Here is a 25,958-nt window from a genome sequence, read left to right as displayed (position 1 = left end):
AGTAATTGGGAGCAGGAGCCCCCTCTTTTTTTTAAATCCCTGCCGCTCAATCCAGGGTAATTGAAATAAAAAATAAATTCAACTTGCTCCATGTTGATTAGGGATTAAACCTGGAACCTTGCTGATCTGAATGGCTCAGTACTATCCATCCACATTAGGTTTCTAAACTTTTCGGGAGCGTAGGAATATGTGCATGTTCACAGAAACATCTCTGAAAATTGTTCATTTTTGCAGAGTTATTAACCAATTATTAAATATTCAATAACCAAAGATCATGGGATTAGAATCATTGACAAAATATGTAGAGAATGAGATGAGAATCTATTCAGAGTTGTCAGAATCTGGAATGTACATCAAAAGGCAGCGGAAACTGATTCCATAATTTTAAAAGGGAGTTGGACAGTTACTTGGTGAGAAACTTGTAGGGTTACGGACAAAAATAGAAGTTGGACAGGGCATGACTGCTCTTTCAAAGGTCAAATAGCAGCTTTCTGATCTGTAAGCTTCGATGATTCTGTAACATATTTGTTTCTATTTGGATGATACAAAATCAGTTTGGTGTGTCAAGAGCAGATTACCTGAATTTTTGTTTGGTCGCAATGGCAGCAGTTAGCGCCAGTAAACAAAAGCTATTAAATCTATACTTATCTGTATTTTGTGTGATGACCAAATTCAATTTTGTTTGTGACAAAGGTCAAATTCATCTTTTGAGCTACAATGGTTATGAGGTGTTGATATGAGAGGGGGGGAGGAGATGCCTTACTCAACGTCTCAACCATCACATCGCTACTTCATAATCTGAAAGACGTTTTGTGAAATTTTAACAAAAACTGATCAATCTCACCAATGGCGATGGTTATCTTCCATTGAAAATTAATGCACAATGAAAACATATGTTGAAATGCACGGTGGGAGACTTGCTGTTGCCATATTATTTATTCACCAGTTCTGTACATCAAAAACTGAGGAGGCTATTAGTCAATCTTGCTGAGAAAGGGGAGCTCATTGAAGGACTGTAGAATTAATAAATAGCTGTAGTCCACTAAGGACAAAAGGCATCTCTGTCCATGAGAAATAGTTGTTATATAGCTTGTGCATCACCACACATGTGTAGAACAGGGCAAGGAAGCAGGCCTCCCATGAACAACCATGACTGGCACAGGGATTAAATCTGCAGTTGGTGTCGTTCTGGATCCGACTGTAATATTCTAGTAAACTGAGTTTAAGGCGCGGTGACACAGTGCTTAGCACTGCTGCTTCACAGTGCCATCGATCCGGGCTCGATTCTGGCCTAGGGTGAAGTTTGTATGTTCTCCCCATGTCTGCGTGGGTTTTCTCTGGGTGCTCTGGTTTCCTCCCACAGTCCAAAGATGTTACAGCGATTGGGTCAGGGAGTGGTCCTCGGTACAGTGTTCTTTTGAGAGTCGGTACAGGCACGATGGGCTGAATGGCCTCCACCTGCTCTGTAGGGATTCTATGGCAGTAGGAGAATGTAATTAACTAAAACCTTTATAATCCAAAATATATCTCAAATTAAGAAATGGACCTTTGTGGCCCTCAACGTTATTAAGCATTGCTTCTCAGGTTGTTTGTAGTTCAAAAATTCTTTTAAAATTTCATCAGTTTTTGATTGGCAGTGCTAATTTGAAAGGGTTACTAATCTTGTCTTTGCGTAGAAGCTGAATTAATCAACAGTTAATGCTGAATGTCCTTGGGTGAATGACTATCTGTCGCGGGTGTGTTAATTATCTGCTCATCTAAGTAATTCTTTCAAACCAGTACTTGACTCAGTACTGCACTCGTGTCAGCTTGATTTCTGTGCTCAAATCAAGAACAGAACTTCAACCTGGAACCTTTTGACTCGACTATCAATTGGGCCACAGCTGACATTGACCATTTGACCATTCCTATCTCTCCCCACTATTATTCCTGTTGATGTCTACTTCCGGTTGTCTCCTTCCTTGCTGCCTGAAGTTTGCCTTTCATAAACTTAAAACTCATACACTGTTCACTTACTGCTCCTATTGACCTCCTGTTCCCCACTGAATTCAAAATGCTTGTACTCGCCTTCAAATCTCTCCATCACCTTGCTGTTCCTTACCGTGGCAAGATCCTCCAGCCCTAGTATTTGCCTGCAGCCTAGATTTTCTTTTTTTTTTTTACAAATTTAGATTACCCAATTATTTTTTCCAATTAAATGGCAATTTAACATGGCCGATTCACTTACCTTGCACATCTTTGGGTTGTGGGGGAGACCCCCACGCAGATACGGGGAGAGTGTGCCAATTCCACACGGACAGGGGCCTGGTCCCAGGATCGAACCTGCATCCTCGGCGCCATGAGGCAGCAGTGCTAACCATGCCGCCCTTCATTTTCACAAATGGATCTACTAATTATTGTTCTGAACCTTCTTTCTCTATCCTCTTACCTCATCCCCAATTATGTGCCGCCATCCTTTCTATACCCCAGTTGGGTAAGGCCACCAGTCTTACTACTTATTTCTGCAAGAAGCCTTACAAAGGAGCAGATTTGAATCACGTATGAAGTTTGAATCTGTCTTTGTCTGAATCTGCACACGTCTCAATTTGTTAATGCAATAATTCTTGTGTTGATTTATCCATTTAAAATCAGATCAACCAACAAGATACTTGTACGTAAAGAGCCCTGAAGTTGCTTGAACCATTGAAGCTTGCCATACTCCAGGCACTGCTAGTGGTGCATTCTGGGACCGTTAACAGCTGCTGAACAATACCACTGGTGAAACCCCAGTGCTGTAATTGGCTGTCTCGGGTACATAAGCGCCCATTTTCTTCAATACTTGTAATTTACCTTCCCAAACCTATTACTCTTAATGCTAATGCTTTGGGTTTCTCCAGTTCGAAGCAGAGTTATGTATTTACTTGATTTGAAAAGGCTACTGCATAATATTGACAACAGACAAATGCAAGGTACAATGTGTTTGGGCAGCCTCGACCCGATTCCTAATCGGCACAAATCCACAGCACACAATTGCGTGTATCTTGGTGGTAACTGTGTTGCTCAGGCCACGCAATGTGAAACCAGTGCATTGCTGTTCTTGAGGTGGATTTGAGTCTTGTCACTAGGCAGTGTAAAAGGAGCTCTGTAAGCTTTTCTGTGCTATGCTTGACTTGGTAATTTATATTATGGTGATGGTGGTTATGTGTTCCATTCTTTGCCATTTGTAGCAGTAGCATTTAGTCAGCACAAAAAGGAGTCACAAAAATATTGGCAGAGTACCTTTTTGTTTACTTTTCGAAGTTTTTCAGCCTCCTATTTAAATTGTATAGTACTTGGCATTATATTAAATCAGTAGGATTGGATTGGAAATAGCTTTCATCCCCGCACCCCAATGTTCTGTCAAGGTTATTTGCTGCCTAGTTCTATCTTTGAATTCTGTATATGCATGCTTTTAAGCGGCTTGTCTGAGCGCAGATGTGGAAATTTTCGCATCAGTATGCGTTGTGTGTATGGGAACTGGAAAATTGCACCCAAAGCTATGCAGAAGTTTGATTTAATTTGTTCTGGGAAGTAACAGTGAATATTTCTGGGCACTTGCTACAATTTACTGATTTTGAACTTGAAACATTTACAAAGTTACTGTTGTTAAGTGTCCCAGACACTCAAATTCCAGAACCTCTGCAGTTGTCTTCGTCAACTGTCATATTTCACTGATTTTCTTACCACATAGGAACATCGATAATAGGAGCAAGAGGAGGCCATTCAGCCCTTGGAGCCTGCTCCGCTATTCATTAATGATCATGGCTGATCATCCAACTTGATAACTTGTTTCCGCTTTCTTCCCCCCCCCCCCCCCCCCTCTCTCTTTAATCACAAGAGTTATATCTAACTCCTTTGTGAAAACATGATGTTTTGGCCTCAGCTGCTTTCAGTGGTAGTGAATTCCACAGGCTCACAACTCTCTGCGTGAAGAGACTTCTCCTCAACTCAGTCCTAAATGGTGTTTTATCTTGTATATCCTTAGACTGTGATCCCTGGTTCTGCACTCCCCTGCCATCAGGGGGGAGCACGGTAGCACAAGTCGATAGCACTGTGGCTTCACAGCGCCAGGGTCCCAGGTTCGATTCCCCGCTGGGTCACTGTCTGTGCGGAGTCTGCACATTCTCCCCGTGTCTGCATGGGTTTCCTCCCACAGCCCAAAGACGTGCAGGTTAGGTGAATTGGCGGTGATAAATTGCCCTTGTGACCAAAAAGGTTAGGAGGGGTTATTGGGTTACAGGAATAGGCTGGAGGTGAGGGCTTAAGTGAGTCGGTGCAGACTCAGTGGGCCGAATGGCCTCCTTCTGCACTGTATTTTCTATGTACTCTATGTAGGTACATCCTGCATCTACCCTTTCTTAGTCCTAGACGTTTATAGGTGTCTGAGATTTTCCCCATATTCTAAATTCCAATGCATATAACCAATTCAATCTCTCCTTGTATGTCAGTCCTGCCATTCTAGTAAACTTTTGCTGCACTCCCTCTATAGCAAAAACACCTTTCCTCAGTCCAAAGATATGCTTGCTAGGTGGGTTGATCATGATCAATGCGCAGAGGGTGATGGGGATAGAGTGAGCCTAGGTAGACAAATTAAACAAAAATAGCTTATTGTCACAAGTAGGCTTCAAATGAAGTTACTGTGAAAAGCCCACATTCCGTTGCCTTTCGGGGAGGCTGGTTGAACCGTGCTGCTGGCCTGGTTGGTCTGCTTTCAAAGCCAGCAATTTAGCCCTGTGCTAAACCAGCCCCTGCTCTTTCGGAGGGTTGGTGCACACTCGATGGACTGAATAACCACCACCTGCACTGTAGGAGATTCTGTAAAGGGACCAAAAGTGCACGCAATATTCCAGGTGTGGTCTCACCAAGGTCTTGTATAATTGCAGCAAGAGATCCCTGTTCCTATACTCTAATCCTCTCGCCATGCAGGCCAACACACATTGTCTGCACCTGCATGCTTTCAGCAACTGGTGTGTAAGGGCACCCAAGTCTTGTTGCACGTTTCCCTTTCAATCTATAGCCATTCAGATAATCTGCCTTTCTACTTTACTACCAATGTGGATAGCCTCTCGTTTATCCACGTTATTCGGCAACTGTCATACATTTGCCTATCCCACTTGTCCAAATCACCTGTTCGCTGTTGATTCCTCAATGTATTGGTCCAGAAAATCATCCTGTTATACATTCCAGGAATTCCTCCTCTATTGTTACTCATTTGATTTGCCCAATCTATATGCAGAATATCTCCCTTAATGTCAGCAAAACTAAGGAGCTGGTCATCGTCTTCAGGAAGTGAAGTGTCGTCCACGCCCCTGTTTGTATCAATGGTGCCAAGGTGGAGATGTTGGACAGCTTCAAATTCCTAGGTGTAAACATTAACAATCTGTCCTGGTCCACCCACTTGATGCTATGACCAAGAAAAGCACAACAGCGCCTATACTTCACAGGAAATTAAGGAAATTTGGCATCTCCACGACTCGTACCAAGTTCTATGATGTACCACCAAAAGCATCCTATCTGGCTGCATCACAGCTTGGTATGGCAACTGCTTGGCCCAAGACTGTAAGAAACTACAGAAATGTGAATACAGCCCAGTCATCACGTCAACCTGCCTCCCATCCATTGACTCTGTCTACATCTCCTGCTGCCTTGGGAAAGCGGGCAGCATAATCAGAGCATAATCAGAGCATAATCCCACCCAGGTTATTCTCTCTTCCAACTTCTTCCATCAGGCAGAAGATACAAAAGTTTGACAACAAGCACTAACAGATTCAAAAACTGCTTCCCTGTGTTACTATGCCTACAAACATATATAGAAAATAGAAGCAGGAAGATGCCATTTGGCCCTTCGAGCCTGCTCCGCCATTCATTGTGATGGCTGATTAAGTTCAATACCCTGATCCCGCATTCCCCACCCCCCACAACATATCTCGATCCCTTTAGCCCCAAGCGCTATATCTAATTTCTTCTTGAAATTGCACTATGTTTTGGCCTCAACTACTTCCTGTGGTAGCAAATTGCGAATTCTACAGATTCACCACTCTCTGGGTGAAGAAATTTCTCCTCACCTTAGTCCTAAAAGGTTTACCCCTTATCCTGAAACTATGACCCCTAGTTCTGGACTCCCCCACCATCGGGAACATTCTTTCTGAATCTACTGTCTAATCCTGTTTGAAAAGTTTCTGAGATCCCACCTCACTTTTCTAAACTCCAATGAATAACTGATTTAGTCTCTCCACATATGACAAGTTCCACCATCCCAGGAATCAGTGTGGTAAACCTTTGCTGCACTCCTTCCATAGCAAGAACATCCTTCCTCAGATAAGGACACTAAAACTGCACACGATACTCCAGGTGTGGCCTCGCCAACACCCTATACCATTGCATAGAAATATCCCTTTTCCTGTACTCAAATCCTCTCTCTATGAAGGCCAACATACCATTTGCCTTCTTTACTGCCTGCTCTACCTGCATGCTTACTTTCAGTGACTGATGCACGAGGGCACTGAGGTCTCGCTGATTATCCACCTCTCTCCATTTGCACCCATTCAAATAATCTGCCTTCCTATTTTCGCTATTGAAGCAGATATCCTCACTTTTTAAAAAATAAATTGAGTACCCAATTATTTTTCCAATTAACGGGCAATTTAGCGTGGCCAATCTACCTATCCTACACATCTTTGGGTTGTGGGGGTGAAACCCATGCAGACACGGGAAGAATGTGCAAACTCCACACGGACAGTGACCCAGGGCCGGGATTTGAACCCGGGTCCTCAGCGCCGAAGGCAGCAATGATAACCATTGTGCTGCCCTGATATCCTCACTTTTAACCACATTATACTGCATCTGCCATGCATGTGCCCACTCACCCAGCCTGTCCAAATCCTGCTGAAGTATCTCTGCATCTTCCTCACTTCTCCCTCCCACCCAACTGTTTCATCTGCAAATTTGGAGATAATACATTTAATTCCCTTGTCCAAATCATCTCTACAATTGTAGCACTATATACTGTATACTTCACCTGTCTGTTTATGTATTTTCATTATGTATTGTTATGTATTTATTGTATGTTCTAGTTTTCATGTATGGAGCAATCTGTATGGACTGTACGTAGAACAATACTTTTCACTGTACCTTGGTACACGTGGCAAACCTAATTACAGATATTCCTTTATCACATGCGTCTCTAATTTCCTGTTTAATGTCGTTCCTAACATCACCACTAGAGTTTGGGGATCTATATACAACCTGCACTAATGTTTTTTGTCCCTTGGTGTTTCTCAGCTGTACCCATACAGATTCCACATCGTCGGAGCTAATACTCTTGCTCACTATTGTGTTATTTACTACAATTCAACCCCACCACTTTTCTTTTTTGTCTATCCTTCCTAAATACTGAATACCCATAAATGATCAATTCCTATCTCTGGTCACTCTGCAGCCATGTTTCTGTAATCCTGACTATATCATACTAGTTTGCACGGTTAATCCATCCCCTTTATTGTGAATGCTTTGCAAATTAAAGCACAGAGCCTTGAGATTTTTCTTTTTATCATTCCTTGTTCTTTTCCCATTATTTTTCACTGCAGCCACATTTTATTTTGGCCCTTGATTTCTTTGTCTACAGCTTTTCTTATTCCCCTTTCTGTCTTTTGTACTTGTCTGTGTTTCCCTCTCCTCTGACTCCTTGTAGAGGTTTCCAGTCCCCTGCCATTTTATTTTAAACCCTTCCCAACCACTCTAGCAAATAGATCCCATAGGACATCAGTCCCGGTCCTGCCCAGGAGTGACCCAGTTTGTACTGGATCCCAATGTGCGAAGAACCTGAAACCTTCCCCCTTGCACCACCTCTTCAGCCACATATCAGATATATCTGCTATTTCTGCTCTGTCTAGCACGTGGCACTGGTAGTAATCCTGAGATTACATAGAACATAGAACAGTACAGCACAGAACAGGCCCTTCGGCCCTCGATGTTGTGCCGAGCAATGATCACCCTACTCAAACCCACGTATCCACCCTATACCCGTAACCCGACAACCCCCCCCCCCCTTAACCTTACTTTTTAGGACACTACGGGCAATTTAGCATGGCCAATCCACCTAACCCGCACATCTTTGGACTGAGGTTCAACTTCTACTTTTAGGATCTTATTCCTTTTTTGTAACCAATGAGTACCACCAGCCACTGGCTGTGCACCCTCCTCCCCAGAATGTCCTTTAGCCGTGCTGAGACATTTTTGGCCCTAGCGCCAGAGAGGCAACATACCTGTCTGGAGTCTCATTTGCAGCCACAGAAAGACCTATCTATTCCCCTTACAATTGCATTCCCACACTTTTTAACTCCTTCCCTGTACAGTAGAGCCAATCATGATGCAATTACCACACTTCACTTTTGAATCATGACGTCACCTCAGGAATTCCAAACTCCAAGCTAGACCTCCGCTCTCAGTCTCACTCTTTCTTGCGCTCTTTTGTCTTCCTGGCTCCACTCTCCATCTCGCTCTTTCTCATGCTCTTTTATCCACTCGGCTCCACTTCCTGTTGCTTCGTGCCTAACGTGACTCAAGAATTCTGATCAAATTTGAAGCAGCGTTTACCACTGCCACAGCAAAGGCAACTCTTGCTCCGATTTGATCTCTGGTGCCCTGTGAGTTGTGGTCCGATGTGAAGCTCGGGATGTTTCAAGCTGGAGGAAGTAGTGGACAAGAAAGCAGATGGAACATCTCTGTAGTGCATTTGTAATATCAGCTATCATCTGCTCTGATTTAAAATGGGTATGAGAGTTTTGAACAGAAGTCGCCAAAAAGTTATTCAAATGAACTGCCGGGATAAATGGACATGTTGTTGACAAATAATTTGTTTTAATAGGCTCCATTATCCCTTTGATGTGCAATCAATAAATATTCAGTGGTTTTAAATTCCTCTTGGTTCATACTTTCCAAAAGGCATTTATATAATATTTACCAATTCTTTAGAGTGAAACTAGAGGCGACAAGCAACCATGTGCTTGGTCCCTTGTTTTCTCACCAGCATGTTTAGAATTCTCTTGGGCGCTTTTCTTGAAATAATATTTTCTATTATCCCTTTCAAACACTTACAGCGCATGAAAAGTATGAAATTTTGAAGCATGTAACTCAAAAGAATAGTTTTATTTGCCCATAATTATTTCTAACTGACTTGAATGTTCAATTGCTATGTATTGTAAGCATTATTACTCCACTGTAATCCTGTAGAAATATATTTTCAATATGCAGGATGAATTTATTGTCCATTTGTAATGAAAATCGGCATCATAAAGAGCATTGCTATCGGCCTCAGTACTTGAAACCCAGTTTCATGCTAATCCTTAGAACCTTGGTATCTTGCTACATACACCTCCCAAAATATTCTGAGCAATAATTCCAGGTAGCACGCTTGTAACAATCTAGAAAGATCTTTAGAAAATGTGAAATAAAAATAATAAATTCTATTCATTGTTCATGAGATTTGCTGTGTTATTTTGTTGTGTTAACGTACAGTACTAATAAGCCTGATCTGCTTGGTTCTGGTTAATTGTGAAGTTGGATTGCTTTGAGGGCTGTACACACACACACGTACATGCACACACACCCCCAGGAGCTAAAGTCAATCCTGGAGGCTGCATATCAAAGTACTGAAATGCAAACAGCAAGTTCAATACATTGTAGTGAAGGTCTAATTTATTACAAGTTTAGAAGTGCGAGTATTCCAATTACTTTCAACGTTGAGCATCTAGAACTGCTCTGTTATAATGTGTGGCACTGACTCTTGGCTTCAGTCAAATTGTTAACATTATGAATCGTGTCGGGAATAGCAATAAATAAAATGTAGTAAAGAAAAAGAAGTGTTTCCTCTGTCAACATTGACCGGTGGTGGATTATTAATCTTTGCGTTGTGCAGCTGCTTCTGCCAGAGTCTTCAAAGCCTTCCATTTTTTTTTGGAGTCCGCAGATGCACATAGAGGTTCAGCAGATAAAAGCTTGGAAGATATCCTGTTTTATTGTTTCTTCTTTCCTTATTGATTCACAGCCTCTTAATCTGTGCTTTACTGGCTGGACACCAGTCTGTGTGGCCCCATTCCAGAGTTGGACAGACTGAGGCTGATGAAATTTCAGAGGCTGACTCTTTCTCTGGCAGCTTACAATTTGTCAGGCTGAGCTGCTGCCTGGCAAAGGAGTTGTTCGTGCCAAGCCCAACTCGTATTCCTGTAAGGAGCTGTTCATACTGGAGGGTTGTATTTTTAAATACAGGCCAACTGAATTGGGAGGTGGGGGATTTGAAAATAATTTCTTTCTATCCTTTACTTTATTGCATTAATTGAGCAGTATTCTTTATATTCCTACTTTGTATACCATTGTGATAATGCATTATCTATTAAAATACATATAATCTTACTTTTACCGAGCATGACCTCCAGCTTCCTTTGAACAAAGGCACAATAGATTAACGGTGTATGCAAAAAAATCCATCTTCAAAGTTATGTACTTTTCACCGACCTCTACATTTCTGCATATGTTGTCACAGGATGTGTATACATTTGTGTGTTGTTAGTGCAACTCAGTAAGTTTTAAGTAGCTACAGATCTACTGCTGAAAGTAATCATGTGGGAACAACTTATGATGGTCAACTGAGTGGCAGATAAAGTTTAAAAGGTTTTAGCACAAGCAATTTCCATACCCCAATCTATGTATCGATACTAATGTGTTAAATAAGCCTAATGGGAATACTTTATCCATTAATTCAACTCCTCGAATCAACTTTGTGTTACCATTTTTATGTCATTGATTATAGTTTCTTTTGTGCATGCAAGGCCATTAAGAGAGAAGACGACCATCGCGTTAACATCAAAAGGCCGTTATGGTTTAGAAGAGGAGCGAGGAGCAGTGTGCACTTCCACTCGTCGACGTTCCATGCCCCGCAGTTTAGGAGGCATGTCGACAGGCATTACTGAGTCCATAATGATTCAGGCTTTGCGACAAGAAGAACAGCAACGGGCAAGGGAAGAAAAGAGGTGAGATGTTCAACCAAATGTTTTAAATTTAAGCCAGCGTAGTATCTGCCCAAACGTGCCTCCTTGCTTTTTCCTATCATTTTATATTTCTTTTCAAATACTTTAAAGTTCACTTTTCAACTGAAGCCTCTAGCTCATTAACCAATTGCATGTACTCGCTGAAAATTATACCTCCGCGCTTAATTTTTCTAATACCTTTATCCGAGTTATGCTCTTTTTGTTTTGTCTGCAGCCAGAAAACATTTATCTCTATTTATCTTCTTGCCTTTCTTAATTTTGATAACCAGATCGGTCACCTTTAATACTCCGTGTTGCACATTGGGCGGAGATTTCCAGTGGCGGTATGTAGAGAGTAGAAACACGAGATGGTTCCCACGAGGGTACCTTTTCACCCAGTTTCTGGGGGTGCTTTTGCTTAAAATCCACCTGATCGATGGTGTAAGGTGCCCACATAAGGAAATGCCCAGAAGGACCAGGACAAAGACGGTTGAAGAAAGAAATTTGTCGACTGACTCGGAGGCTTTTCAGGGCTCTTTGGTGGAGAAAATGGAGGAGGATGCTGCTGCGGCCCCGTCCACTCCACTCTAGCTGCCGAGATACCAGAATCTTGCCGGCTGAATCGAAGGAGCAAAGGCAGTCAATGGAGGTGGCCCTGGCTCCCACTTGGACGGTGTTGGAGAAAACCAATAAGTTGGTAGGAGCGCTTGGTGCTGGAGTCAAGGGACTCGAGGCCTAGCAATCAGACTGCCTCTATGGAAGCTGAGCTGTTCAATATGGCCAGGCTGAATAAAATCCTGAAGGTCAAAGTGGACAATCTAGAGAATCATTCTACGAGGCAAAATATCAGAATCATCGGGTTGCCAGCGGGAATGGAAGGCCCGACTCCCGCAGAATAAGATCTTTGGGAAGCTGGTGAGGAGGGTGGATTCATATTCCCTCCCGAGTTGGATAGAGCACACTGGACACTTGGTGGAAGCCCTGTCCCAACGAACCTCCACAAGCTGTTTTTGTAAAGTTCCATAGCTTTCAGGAAAAAGAGCCGATCCTGAGATAGGCTAAGGAACGTCATGACTCTTGAGTGGGAAGGCCACGCCATCCGTATGTATCAAGATGTTGGTGCAAAACTAGCAAGGAAGCGGGCAGCATTTAACAAGGCTAAGGCCGGTTGAATAAGAAGAGTTTGATTTGGCGCGATGTATGTGGCTCATCATGACTTTGCGTTGAAAGACTATATTTGCTGTGCTGGGGGATGTAGAGGCTTTTGTAAAAAAAAAAAAAATGGGCTGAGTGCGAGTTGATTTAGATTTATGTGAGGTATTTGGATGTTGCCAGTAGGTATGTGGTTGTGGGGTGTTATTGGGGTTCATGTATGTGTTCGTATTTCTTTGGTCTTGTGTGAGATGATAGTTTTTTTTTAAAAGGTTGGATTATAATTGTTACGGGAAATATATGGCTCCCTGTTTGAGTACGTTGTAAGGGGTTTTGATCTACTTCTGTTTTTTGGATCCGTAGGCGGGTGCCGCCCTGCTAGCCGTAGTGCTAGCTAACTGGAACGGAGCGATGGGGTAGCTGAAGCTCACTATCTTAGTTTAGATTTGGATAATGAGCTTAGTGTTTTTGTTTTTTTGGGGTTAGGGTCAAGTATCATTTCGGGCTTTTTGTTTACCTCACTGTTCTGTATATGTAGGTTACGATGTGGCTTTGTTTGGGGGCGGGGAGTTAGGGGGGAGAGGCGTGAGGGGTAGGACAGATTTTTCTTTGTTTTTGTCATGCTGGTGGGTTTGGAATCCATCTTCGGTGGGCCTGGTGTCTGTACACGAAGCAGTAGTTGGATGACCCCTCTTGGTTGACTCTGGTTCAGGGAGGGAGGAGCCCTTAATTTGGTTGATCGCCTGGAATGTAAGGGAGTGAACGGCTCTGAAAAGTCGAGGGTATTTGCACACCTGGAAAGTGCTGATGTGTTTCTGCAAGAGACTCTGTGGACGAGACTAGGTTGCGGAAGGGTTGGGTGAGTCAAGTATTTCACTCGGGTGGGGCAGCACGGTGGCACAGTGGTTAGCACTGCTGCCTCATGGCGCTGAGGTCCCGGGTTCAGTCCCAGCCTCGGGTCTCTCTATGGTTTGGATATTCTCCTCGTGTCTGCGTGGGTCTCACCCCCACAACTTAAAAAGATGTACACGGTAGGTGAATTGGCCAAGATAAATAACCCCTTAACTGGGTACTCTAAATTTAAAAAAAAAATTTCACTCTGGCTTCGACAGTAGGATCCGGGGGATGGCAATTTTGATCAATAAAAAGGTTAAATTTTCGGCCGCAAAGATCTTGGCGGATCCTAATGGTATGTATGTGATTGCTGGTGGATCCTTGGTGGACATTTAAGTGGCCTTCGTCAATGTTTATGCGCCAAATCGGGATGATGCCGATTTTATTAACAGGCCTCCATCCCTGATTTGAACTCTCAGCTAATTTTGGGGGGTGACTTAGATCAGAGAAAAGATCGATCGAGGCCCAAATCGTTGGTTCCATCAGGTGTGGGAGCGGCGTTGTTGGCCTTTATGGAACAGATGGGAACGGCAGATCCGTGGTGTTTTTGCACCCGAGAGAAAAACATTTTTTTCCTTCTCCCTTGTCCATCAGGTTTACTCTTATATTGACTTTTTCGTGGTGGAGAGATCTCTCCTCCACTGGGTGATGAGAGCAAGATATTCGATGATTGTGATTTTGGATGATGCTCAACATTTTGTGCATTTGATCCTCGAGTCAGGTCCCTCCCAAACCCTGCCATGGAGATTGGATACGGCGCAATTGGCGGTCAAAAGATTTTGCCATTGGGGAATATATTAAATTTAATAAACGTGAGTCTGTCTCGCCTTCTATATGTGCACAATATGAAGTCTGACAACACCAGGTTAAAGTCCAACAGGTTGTTTCAAATCACGAGCTTTTGGAGCGTAGCTCCTTCATCAGGTAAGTCACTCACCTGAGGAAGGAGCTGTGCTCAAAGCTAGTGATTCAAAACAAACCTGTTGGACTGAAACCTGGTGTTGTAAGGCTTCTTACTGTGCCCACCCCAGTCCAACACTGGCATCTCCACATCATGGCTTCTATGTGTGGGCAGCACTTAAGGTGGTCATGAGGGGGAAGGTAATTTCCTACAAAGCACACTTTGAAAGGACTGTGAGGGTGGAATGGTGGAGGCTGGTGGATTCCATCCTTAAGGTGGGCCATCAGTACTCGCTCATCCCTACCCCAGAGTTGCTAGCCAGATGCAATTTGAATTGTTATCGGGGGATAAGGTGGTAAGTCAGCTGCAACGGTCAAAGGGGACGTTTTACGAACACTGAGAGAAGGCCAGCTGCCTTTTAACTCCTAAGCTGAGGCGACAGACTGCTTCCTGGGAGGTTATGCAGATAAGGGACTCTGGTGAGGGTTTAGCTTCTGCCCTGCCTAAAGTCAGCGCGGTCGTTGAAGCATTCTATCAGGATCTCTGTAGGTTGGAGCACCCGGAGCAAAGTTCGGCCATGGAGGAGTTTTGGGTTATCCTCCCCATTGGCGGGGAGGGAAAGGTGGGAGGAGTTAGAATTCCCGTTCGGCCCTGAGGAAATTATGAAATGCATTGGGGTAATACAGACAGGCAAAGCTCAGATGGATTTCCCATTGGGTTTACAGGATGTTTGCGGGTCTGTTGATCCTGTTGATATTGGGTATGTTCAATGACTCCTTGTCCTGGGGTTCATTGACCCTTGCGCAGGCTTCTATTTCCCTGATCCTGAAGAAGGACAAGGACCCCACATTGTCTGGGTCATTTCAACCCATTTTGCTTTTGAATGCAGATGCAAAATTGCTCGGAAAGGTATTGGGAGTCCTGCCTCCCAGAGGCGATCGCGGAGGACCAGAGAGGCTTTAAGGGTCGGCAATTGTCGGCCAAATTACGTCAGCTGTTAATATTTCCCTTTCCTCTCTCCTGTGCCTGAACTGGAGGTGATTGTATCTATGGACGCCGAGAAAGCGTTTATAGGGTGGATATTTCTTCGAGATTCTTGGGAGGTTTGGTTTTGGGCAAATGTTCATAACCGGGATTCAATTATTATACAGGGCCCCCACTGCCAGATTTTGCAATAATACCTTAAGCTCTGATTCTATTCCGTTAAATAAGGGTACACGGCTTGGATATACTTTGCCAACGCTTCTATTTGCTTCAGCAGTTGAACCGTTGGCCATGGTGTTAAGATTTTTTGAGTAAGTTGAAGGGGATAAATTGGGGATAAAGGGAACATAGGGTGTCCTTGTATGCAGCAGTTCATTTTTACATTGCAGACCCAATCTCCACTGGATGAGATAATGAAGCTACTTGTGTATTTTGGCTCCTTCTCTGGGTATAAGTTGAATTTGGACAAGAGCGAATACTTAATCAGCCAGGGAGGAGTGTCTATCTGGGGATGTTTCCTTTTTGCCTTGCCAGATCTAACTTTCAATATCTGGAAATTAGGGTGGCCCATGATTGGATCTCGCCCCATAAATTAAATTGTTACTCTGGTGAATCGGAGCGACATGGTAGCACATTGGTTAGCACAGTTGCTTCACCACTCCCGAGTTCAAGGTTCGGTTCCCAGCTTGGATCACTGTCTGTGTGGAGTCTGCACGTTCTACCCGTGTCTGCGTGGGCTTCCTCTTGGCGCTCCGGTTTCCTCCCACAGTCCAAAGATGTGCAGGTTAGTTGGATTGGCCACGATAAATTGCCCTTAGTGTCCAAAAGGTTAGGTGGGGTTACTGGGTTACGAGGATAGGGTGGAGGTGTGGGCTTAAGTAGAGTGCTCTTCAAGGGCCGGTGCAGACTAGATGGAGTAAATGGTTTCTTTTGCACTGTAAATTCTATGGTTCTATAAATTTAACTTGGAGAAGTGGGATAACCTTGCCCTGTCCGTGGTGGGCAGGGTTCAGACTATTAAAATGAATGTCCTCCCGAGGTTTTATTTATTTTTCAATGTCTCCCCGTTTTTCTCCCTAAATTCTTTTTTGTCAAAGTTAACAAAGTAATGTCCTCTTATTTGGTGAGGAGGGGTGGGGTGTAAAACCCGAAGGATCTGTAGGGGGTTTCTCCAGAGGGATTGACAGGTCGTTAATGGCTCCTATCTGTCATAATCTTTATGTGCCAGCTGGGCTAGACTCTGCAGCGAATGTTTACCAGGCTGATTCCAGGGATGGTGGGACTAAATCAGTTAGGATTATATTCATTGGATCTTAGAAAGTGGATCTCAGAGAAACTTGTATAATTCTAACAGGATTAGACAGGGTAGATTCAGAAAGAATGTTCCCGATGGTGAGGGACTCCAGAACTAGAGGTCATAGTTTGAGAATAAGGGGTAAACCTTTTAGGACTGAGGTGAGGAGAAATTTCTTCACCAAGAGAGTGGTGAATCTGTGGAATTCATACCACAGAAAGTAATTGAGGTCAGAACGTTGTGTAATTTCAAGAAGGAATGAGACATAGCTCTTGGAACTAAAGGAATCATAAGAACTAGGAGCAGGAGTAGGCCATCTGGCCCCTCGAACCTGCTCTGCCATTCAATGAGATCATGGCTGATCTTTTGTGGACTCGGCTCCACTTTCCGACCCGAGCAACATAACCCTTAATCCATTTATTCTTCAACAAACTCTCTATCTCTATCTTAAAAACATTTAATGAAGGAGCCTCAACTGCTTCACTGGGCAAGGAATTCCATAGATTCACAACCCTTTGGGTTAAGAAGTTCCTCCTAAATTCAGTCCTAAATCTACTTCCCCTTACTTTGAGGCTATGCCCCCTAGTTCTGCTTTCACCCGCTAATGGAAACAACTTGCCCGCATCTATCCTATCTATTCCCTTCATAATTTTATATGTTTCTATAAGATCCCCGCATCCTAATAAATTCCAATGAGTACAGTCCCAGTCTACTCAACCTCCTCGTAATCCAACCCCTTCAGCTTTGGGATTAACCTAGTAAATCACCTCTGCACACCCTCCAGCGCCAGTACGTCCTTTCTCAGGTAAGGGGCCCAAAACTAACAAAATACTCCAGGTGTGACCTCACTAACACCTTATACAATTGCAGCATAACCTCCCAAGTCTTAAACGCCATCCCTCTAGCAATGAAGGACAAAATTCCATTAGCCGCCTTAATCACCTGTTGCACCTATAAACCAACTTTTTGCGACTCATGCACCAGCACACCCAGGTCTCTCTGCACAGCAGCATGTTTTAATATTTTATCATTTAAATAAATTTGTTATTCCTACCGAAATGGATAACCTCACATTTGTCAACATTGTATTCCATCTACCAGACCCTAACCCATTCATTTAACCTATCTAAATTCCTCTGCAGACTTCTGTTATCCTCTGCACTTTTTGCTTTACCACTCACCTTAAGGTCGTCTGCAAACTTGAACACATTGCACTTGGTTCCCAACTCCAAATCACCTATTGTGATTTGTGAACAATTGTGGGCCCAACACTGATCCCTGAGTGACACCACTAGCTACTGATTGCCAACCAGAGAAACACCCATTAATCCCCACTCTTTGCTTTCTATTAATTAACCAACCCTCTATCCATGCTACTACTTTGCCCTTAATGCCATGCATCTTTATCTGATGCAGCAACCTTTTGTGTGGCACCTTGTCAAAAGCTTACTGGAAACCCAGATATACCACATCCATTGGCTCCCCGTTATCTACTGCACTGGTAATGTCCTCAAAAAATTCCACTAAATTAGTTAGGCACAACCTGCCCTTTATGAACCCATGCTGCGCCTGCCCAATGGGACAATTTCCATCCAGATGCCTCGCTATTTCTTCCTTGATAAATTCCAGCATCTTCCCTACTACTGACGTTAAGCTAACTGGCCTATAATTACTCGCTTTCTGCCTACCTCCTTTTTTAAACACTGGTGTCACGTTTGCTCATTTCCAATCCGCTGGGATCACCTCGGAGTCTAATGAATTTTGGTAAATTATCACTAGTGCATTTGCAATTTCCCTAGCCATCTCTTTTAGCCCTTTGGGATGCATTCCATCAGAGCCAGGAGACTTGTCTACCTTTAGCCCCATTAGCTTGCCCATCACTACCTCCTAAGTGGTAACAATCATCTCAAGGTCCTCACCTGTCATAACCTCATTTCCATCAGTCGCTGGCATGTTATTTGTGTCTTCCACTGTGAAGACCGACCAAAAAAACCTGTCAGTTCCTCAGCCATGTCCTCATCACCCATTATTAAATCTCCCTTTTCATCCTCTAACGGACCAATATTTACCTTAGCCACGCTTTTTGTGTTATATATTTATGGAAACTTTTACTATCTTGTATTCTGAGCCAGCTTACTCTCATAATCTATCTTACTCTTTATAGCTTTTTTTAGTTGCTTTCTGTTGCCCCAGTCTCCCACTAATCATTGCCACTTTGTATGCTTTTTACCTTCAATTTGACACTCTCCCTTATTTCCTTAGATATTTCCCTCTTTCTACCGTCCTTTTTGTTGATAGAAACCGTTGCTGAGCACTGAAAAATCGCGTGGAAGGTTCTCCACTGTTCCTCAACTGTTTCACCATAAAGTCTTTGCTCCCAGTCTACCTTAGCTTCTCTCATCCCATTGTAATCTCCTCTGTTTAAGCACAAAACATTAGTGTTTGATTTTACCTTCTCGCCTTTCATTTGTTTTTTAAATTCCACCATATGGGGGGTGTGGGGGGGGGGGGGGGGGGGGGGGGTCGGAGAGATGGAATGAGGGTATTGAACTTAATGATCAACCACGATGATCAATGGCAGAGCAGGCTCGAAAGGCGAATGGCCTCCTCAGGCTTCTATTCTCAATGTATATTTCTATGTATGAAATCTTAGAACACAATATTACCCAAAACTTTAAATTCTGAGGTTAAACAGCTTCAAACAACTATTCAACTTTATGAACAAAGATGGAATTAAAACCAGTCATTTTCATAAAACAATTAAACTTCAAACACGGTTATAAATGGCTTTGCTGATTTTGTACTTTGAGTTTTATGTGATCGAAATTTGCTTTGAGTAAATTTCTGCGGGTTCTTGATTGCCAAAATGCTTTTTTGTTGCGTGATTCACTCTTGAAATCTTACATAGGTTTCAAAGATATTTTGGTACTGGAGAGATCATTTAACCCATTGTGTCTGTACATATGCTAGCTTGCAGCAGTTAATTCCATTCCCTGGGAGTATTTTTTGTTTCAAAAAATGAATGGAAAGCACAGCAGAAAACTGCAAGTTATATACCAGCTTGTAACTTTTTGTGCAGTTTATTGACCATACTATTGACATCCAGATTTGAGATGTTAAACTATTTTCAGTTACCCTCAGTATCCTTAAGACCTAGTAGAACCATTTGCAGCTGACCTGGAGTTGGGTAAAGACGTCATACAGATGAAGCCCTTTTGCTTGAGGTGGAAAAGCCCTTAATGTCCTGAAAGTGCCAACAGCTGCTGAAGTTTAGTCCTACGGCTCTGCCAGACTTCACCTGAAAAGTAAAACCTGTATTTCCTATTATTGGCAATTGGTCAGACAGGGAAATTGGAATTAGAACTTAGAACATAGAACAGTACAGCACAGAACAGGCCCTTCGGCCCTCGATGTTGTGCCGAGCAATGATCACCCTACTTAAACCCACGTAACCCGTATACCCGTAACCCAACAATCCCCCCATTAACCTTGCACTACGGGCAATTTAGCATGGCCAATCCACCTAACCTTTTGCATACTCTTAGAATCATAGCTTCCCTATAGTACGGAAGAAGGACATTAGGCCCATGAGGTCTGTACTGACCCTCTGAAAGAACACCCTACCTAGACCCAATTCCCTGCCCCATCCCCGTAACCCTACTGGACACGAGGGGTAATTCAGAATGGCTAATCCACCTAAATTGCATATCTTTGGACTGTGGGAGGAAACCGCAGCATCCGGAGGAAACCCATGCAGACACTGGGAGAACGTGTAAACTCCATACAGATAGTCACCCGACGTCAGAATCAAACCTGGACCCCTGGTGCCGAGGCAGCAGTGCTAACCACTGTGCCACCGCGCTGCCGGGTGCAGTGATTGATCAAATAGGAAACAGCTATGTTTCAATAATTTATGGAGGTTTGAGGAGGAGTGGTGATTATATCTGATGAATTTGGAAGTAGAGGACTACCTGCAGAGGGATGTCAAATTGTGCAGGAGAGTTGCTCTTGTGCCTCCCAGCCAGTACCTGCACACAGACAATTAGTGCATTAATGGTTGGCTTCTCTTCCCAAAGTAAGCTGAAGCAACAGACCCCATAGCAATACAAACATATTTGACTAACCATAATGTTACTTCCTCATTATCCCTGTTACGCAGTGTCAGTAAAGTAGATATGCAAAGTGACCAGCCAGCAGTGCTTACCTGCCAAGACACCACCAATCAATTTGGCAGCTCCTGGTACATCTACCTCACAAGAACTAAGGAAAACTGGCTCCATGGGGATTGTCAAGAGAGTTGTCTTATTCGGAAGGACAGCTGAAACTAATGTGCGACATGGCCGTGACACATCATGGCAGCGATGGTCAGTGTGGCCTTCAGCTTGGTTCCACTTTCTTGTAAACATCCAACAATGTTGATGTGTGGGGATGATGCTATGGAGTGCTACAAAAGGCAGCTCTCGTTGAAACGCGTAATTTCAATACCTCCTCCATATCAGCCATCAAACAAAAAGACAGGTGGTGTGCTGCTTGGTAACATGCCTGTAGTCTCATTGTTGCACATTGGCTTATTTCCCTGCATTTTTACCTATTTTAGTCCCTTGCTTTTTCAACCTTGGTAAAGTTTGCTCATGGGTTGAGGTGTCTTTTGAGGCACATTCTCTTTATTTGTCACTTTATTCTGATTACCTCAATTTTAGTTGGATGCAATTTTCTGCTCTTACAGTTAGTATGTTCCTTTACCTCAAGTGCTATTTCAAGCAGAAATAAAGGAGCTGACCATTGAGAATTGCCAAGAGCGATGTGAATTTAAACTACCAAAAATAAAGGTTTGAGGGTGGCATGCCAGTATGTTTATTTCTATGGAGAACCTTATCCTGTTGTATCTAAATCTCTCTGTATTCACTATTGAGCACAAGTTGCTGATCAGAAACCTATGGATATTATATCATGAATCATTTCATAGAATTTACAGTGCTGAGGAGGCAATTTGGCCCAACGGATCTGCACCGGCCATTGGAAAGAGCACTCTACTTAAGCGTACGCCTCCACCCTATCCTTGTAACCCAGAAACCCCACATAATCTTGACACCTAAGGGGCAATTTAGCATGGCCAATCCACCTAACCTGCACTTCTTTGGACTGTGGGAGGAAACCGGAGCACCTGGAGGAAACCCACGCAGACACTAGGAGAAAAGTGCAAACTCCACACAGACAATCACCCGAGGCTGGAATTGAACCTGCGACCCTGGAGCTGTGAGGCAGCAGTGCTAACCACTGTGCCACCAGGCCACCCCTTTCCAAGCTGAGGCCAATTATACCTTTCTGACTGGGTTTCACTAACACCACATAGAACAGGATCACGTCTGGGAGCATCCTGATCTGTACAGCTCAATTCCATGCTGGCCAGCACATTACACAGCTGGAGAACCATTCAAATATAATCTTGATTTCACATTAAACAGATATTTCACCTGTGTGAAATAGATTGCATTCAAATATCAAATATTAAATGTAACTACCAAAGTGGTATATTAGTCTCTGGCTTTAGCATTTCCCAGTTCAGTTTTGTCTCGTACAAGAACATCACATTTGGGTTTGCACTCCTGACACTTGTTTCTCTATACTCAGTTATCCTGAGATTGTAACCTAGGTATGCTTCCCTATCATAGATTGCATAGCAGCATTACATATTGATGTCCAAGTTCATCGTTTCTGTCAACTTTGTATGATCAATCAGGGCAGGATCTTGAGTGCAATGGATCACAAAATCCCCAATGACTTGCACAGCTTCTTCACAGTCCTACACCGGACTATCCTACATCTCTTTAAGCCTTTTAACCTGTGCGGAACGCAGGTTGTTTCTTACTCCGACATAACTAGACTGCCATCAACTCATGGGGCAGATGGATGTTTTTAAGGGAAAAAGTGTGTTTAAAGAGGAACGTCAATATTTTTGCCACTTGTTGCAGCTCTTAATCACAGTGGGAGTCCCACATAGTTGAAACAGGGTGTAAGTAATATGGCAAAAAACACGTCATTTTATGATCTTGCGAACAAAATAAACTAAGTAAATATTGAATAGGAGCACAAAGGGATTGCTTCTTTACCTTTGCATAAGCTTAATGGTCTCTCTTGGTATCTGAATTTCTACATTAGTGTGCCTTGGAATACAATCCAAGTTCTCAAATGACACCTAATGGCAGAAATCTAGTATTGTCTGCCGTCTCTGTAACGTGGTTCCAAAATTTGGAAAAAATTCAAAGATTATCAATTGTATTTTTTTAAACTAAAGTGTAAATTTATAGAGAACTTTTGAATGATCTAGTTGTAAACACTGCTGGTGTAGTACAAAGCCATACAGCTCAGTATGGACTTAAAAGGGCTCACTAGTTTAGTTCTTCACTGCAATTTCAAGGTTATCTGAATTTTCCTTCAGAGTGCAATGTGAATGCAACCGAAGATGTTCAAATTACATCTAGGGCTTGGTATTCAAGTGAAGGTTGTAAAACACGTGTACAACTACTGTCTCAAGACCATGGTCATTTGGAATATAATAATTCAGTTAGTTCTGAAATAGGTAAATGTATTTACATTAGTTTTTAGTTAATTCAATTAAAAAATCACACAAAGGTATTCTGCTGTGAATGATTAACAGGAAAGTAAATGTATTGGTGAGCAACATTGCAAAATTCTTGCTGGGGTGGCATGATAGGACAGTGGATAGCACTGTTGCTTCACAGCTCCAGGTCCCAGGTTTGATTCCCGGCTTGGGTCACTGTGTGGAGTCCTCGCGCTCTCCCCGTGTCTGTGTGGGCTTCCCCCAGGTGCTCCGGTTTCCTCCAAAGATGTGCAGGTTAGGAGGATTTGTCATGGTAAATTGCCCCTTAGTATCCAAAAAGGTTAAGTGGGGTTACTGTGTTGCGGGGATAGAGTGGAGGTGTGGGCTTAAGTAGGGTGCTCTTTCCAAAGACTGGTGCAGACCCGATGGGCTGAATGGCCTCCACTGTAAATTCTATGATTCTTGGTTTTTGTGGCCAATCAAAGCTGAGAGTTTGAAATATCCTATTCAGGCCAGAGGTTGTGGTGTGCTTTAGTTCTTGATTGGAAGAGTAAGGAGAGAGAGTTGTGTGCAGGGAGTTGATGAAAAGGTGGGCTTTCTAATGGGGGGGGGGGGGGGGGGGGGGGGGGAAACGACGACGAGCACCTACCTACTAAAAGTAAGGCATTTCTGATTGGCAGGGTGAAAAGAAAACTCAGGCAAACTCAAGTGAGTTGCTTGGAGTTCCATTGCAGTCAAATTAGATCTGGAAAGAAGTGGATTTGAAAAGTGGGAACATTTTATTTTTCATTTTATAAATTTCTCACCTGTTTAATTGGTGTAGTATTTAAAGTTTTTCTTGATATATGCGAGATTTTTTTCATATCCCAAGCTACTTTCATTTGCTAATTCATTAAGGTTGTGTCTTCTAAAGCATGAATTATTTCTTAGGCTTCCATGTTGGTACAAATCAGATAGCGATGGAGAAAAAAATTACTTTTATAAATTAGTGAGTAATGAGATTGGCATTGAAATTTCCCCAGCTCTGTCTGCTGCAAGGAACTGTCAGACAGATTGCCTGCTCCGATGTTAGGTTGGCCTCCAGCTCCATTTTGCCAATCGCAACCTGCTGTCTGCTTGGGGCCACTTCACCAACACAATACTGTAGTGACATTCCAGTATCGGCCTTCTCTCTTTGAGTGCTTATTTGCATAACCCGTAATATTTATACTGCATAATTTATATTTGAGTAGTATTCGTGTTCTAAAATTGGTCAGTTTTGCTTTATTACATCTTCAAAATTTGAATGATTGATTGTAGCAGTGGTGGCAGATAGACAAGGAAGGAGGTACTTGCTAAAAATGGGCACTTAGCCACAAGCCATAAATCAATAGAAAAGCAAACTTCTAAGAACCCCATACTTAGATGAGTAGATCATTTGTTTAATTAACTAAAATATATACAATTCGGTCTATTTATCAGACCATTGTTGTGTACTCCGTGTTTTTGGTGCATCCTCACAAGCAGCCTTGTAGCTGAACAGGGGTCCTATTTAAAATTAAAAAATGTTTACGCAACATCATCAGGATCAACAGTTTGTGCAGGCAAATGGGCAGTCTAACATTGTAGCCTGTAGTGTTAACATCTTCTAAATAAAGCTCTGCATTTTGGTTGAACATCCAAGGCCTGCAGACTCTATCTTGAATCCACCACAAAAAATGGCGACGGGGTAAGCGAACAGCATTTCTCGGCACCCACAGAAATAATAAATAATTGAAATCATCGCTACACGAAAACTGACGACAGGGGAACCGAACAACGGTTGCAGCCCCGGAGGAACTGAAAAATCTAAAGGAAACAACCTTGCCGAGAAGCCCACCAAGTGCTCTGCCCGAAATGAAGTGGGGAAGCCGTGAGTAGCAAGTACCTTGCAACAACACATTTACAGCTGGGGGTGATGCAAAACAGAAGGGAAACGGGCTGAGCTTGGGTTGTGCCTGGTTTTGGGGAGAAAGGAAGGAAGTAGTGCTAAACATTTGTGGCATGTTGTGCGCACGTAGGTCCTTCCCTAGAGAAAAGGGTGTTTTTGGTGCCGTGGGACAATTTGAGAATACCGAGCGAGGAGTTTGTATGCAGAAAGATTCAACTATTTTGTTTAAGCTAACCAGATGGCAGCAAATAGAAAAGTCCCAATATTCCTGAGCCCATAATGATTTTGTGTGTGTGGGGGGGGGAGGGGGGGTACATTTAACCTCCTTGGGAATCTGGTACAGCCAGAAAAGCCAGCTACAAAAACATAGTGGAACTTTTGCAGGGCCACTATTCACCAAAACTTTTATTAATCACAAAGGGGTTTAGAATTCATAAGCGCAGCCAAGAAGAAGGTGAATCCATTACATAGTTTGTAACTACTCTGAGATGACTGGCTGAACGCTGTGAATTCGGGGATGTGTTAAATAATACCATCAGAGATAGATTAGTCTGTGGTTTAAGGAGCAATGGTATTCAAAAGTGGTTGTTAACCGAAAGCAACCTGATCTAAAGAATGCTGTGTCCACACAATTAACAGCGAAAGAAGCTCAATAGTTGAGTTCAAGTGCAAGAGTTCACAAGATGTCGGCTGAAACATGAACGCAGACACAGACTCGCACGTGCCATAGGTGTGCAAAAACCAGGTGCTCAGCAGCTGATTGTTGGTGCAGGGACATCATGTGCAGAAAATGTGGCAGAAAGGGCCATGTTGTGCCACTTGTTGGAAAAAGAAACCAGCTTCAGGCAAAAGTTGCAGGAAGCAAAAGGCAAGTTAAATCAAGGAAAAAGAGTCCATGTGTCTGCGTGATTTTCCTCCGGGTGCTCCGGTTTCCTCGCATGGTCCAAAGATGTGCAGGTTAGGTGGATTGGCCATGCTAAATTGCCCCTCAGTGTCCAAAAGGTAAGGCGGGGTTACTGGGTTACGAGGATAGGGTGGCGACGTGGACATAAGTAGAGTGCCCTTTCCAAGGGCTAGTGCACACGCGATGGGCCCAATGGTCTCCTTCTGCACTTTAAATTCTATGAGAAGGAATTCTATTCACAGTCTGAAAATGAACTGTCATTAAATGTACTAGGTAGAAACCGATATTGAGTCACTCATTACTGGAAGGCTAACCG

General features: G+C 43.1%; 1 protein-coding gene across 2 annotated transcripts in view; it reads left to right on the top strand.

The window, feature by feature from the left end:
• The window catches only part of LOC119970154 (uncharacterized protein KIAA2026), a 110,188-nt gene that overhangs the window by 22,994 nt on the left and 61,236 nt on the right, over positions 1-25,958 (top strand). For both annotated transcript variants that reach the window (XM_038804254.1, XM_038804253.1), the window contains exon 2: positions 10,845-11,045. In XM_038804254.1, the coding sequence (XP_038660182.1) occupies positions 10,845-11,045 (201 nt within the window). The remainder of the gene's footprint in view (positions 1-10,844; positions 11,046-25,958) is intronic.

This window comes from Scyliorhinus canicula, chromosome 8 (genome assembly GCF_902713615.1).
Source record: "Scyliorhinus canicula chromosome 8, sScyCan1.1, whole genome shotgun sequence".
Classification (NCBI taxonomy): Eukaryota; Metazoa; Chordata; class Chondrichthyes; order Carcharhiniformes; family Scyliorhinidae; genus Scyliorhinus; species Scyliorhinus canicula.
This window is presented reverse-complemented; position numbering and strand designations above follow the sequence as displayed.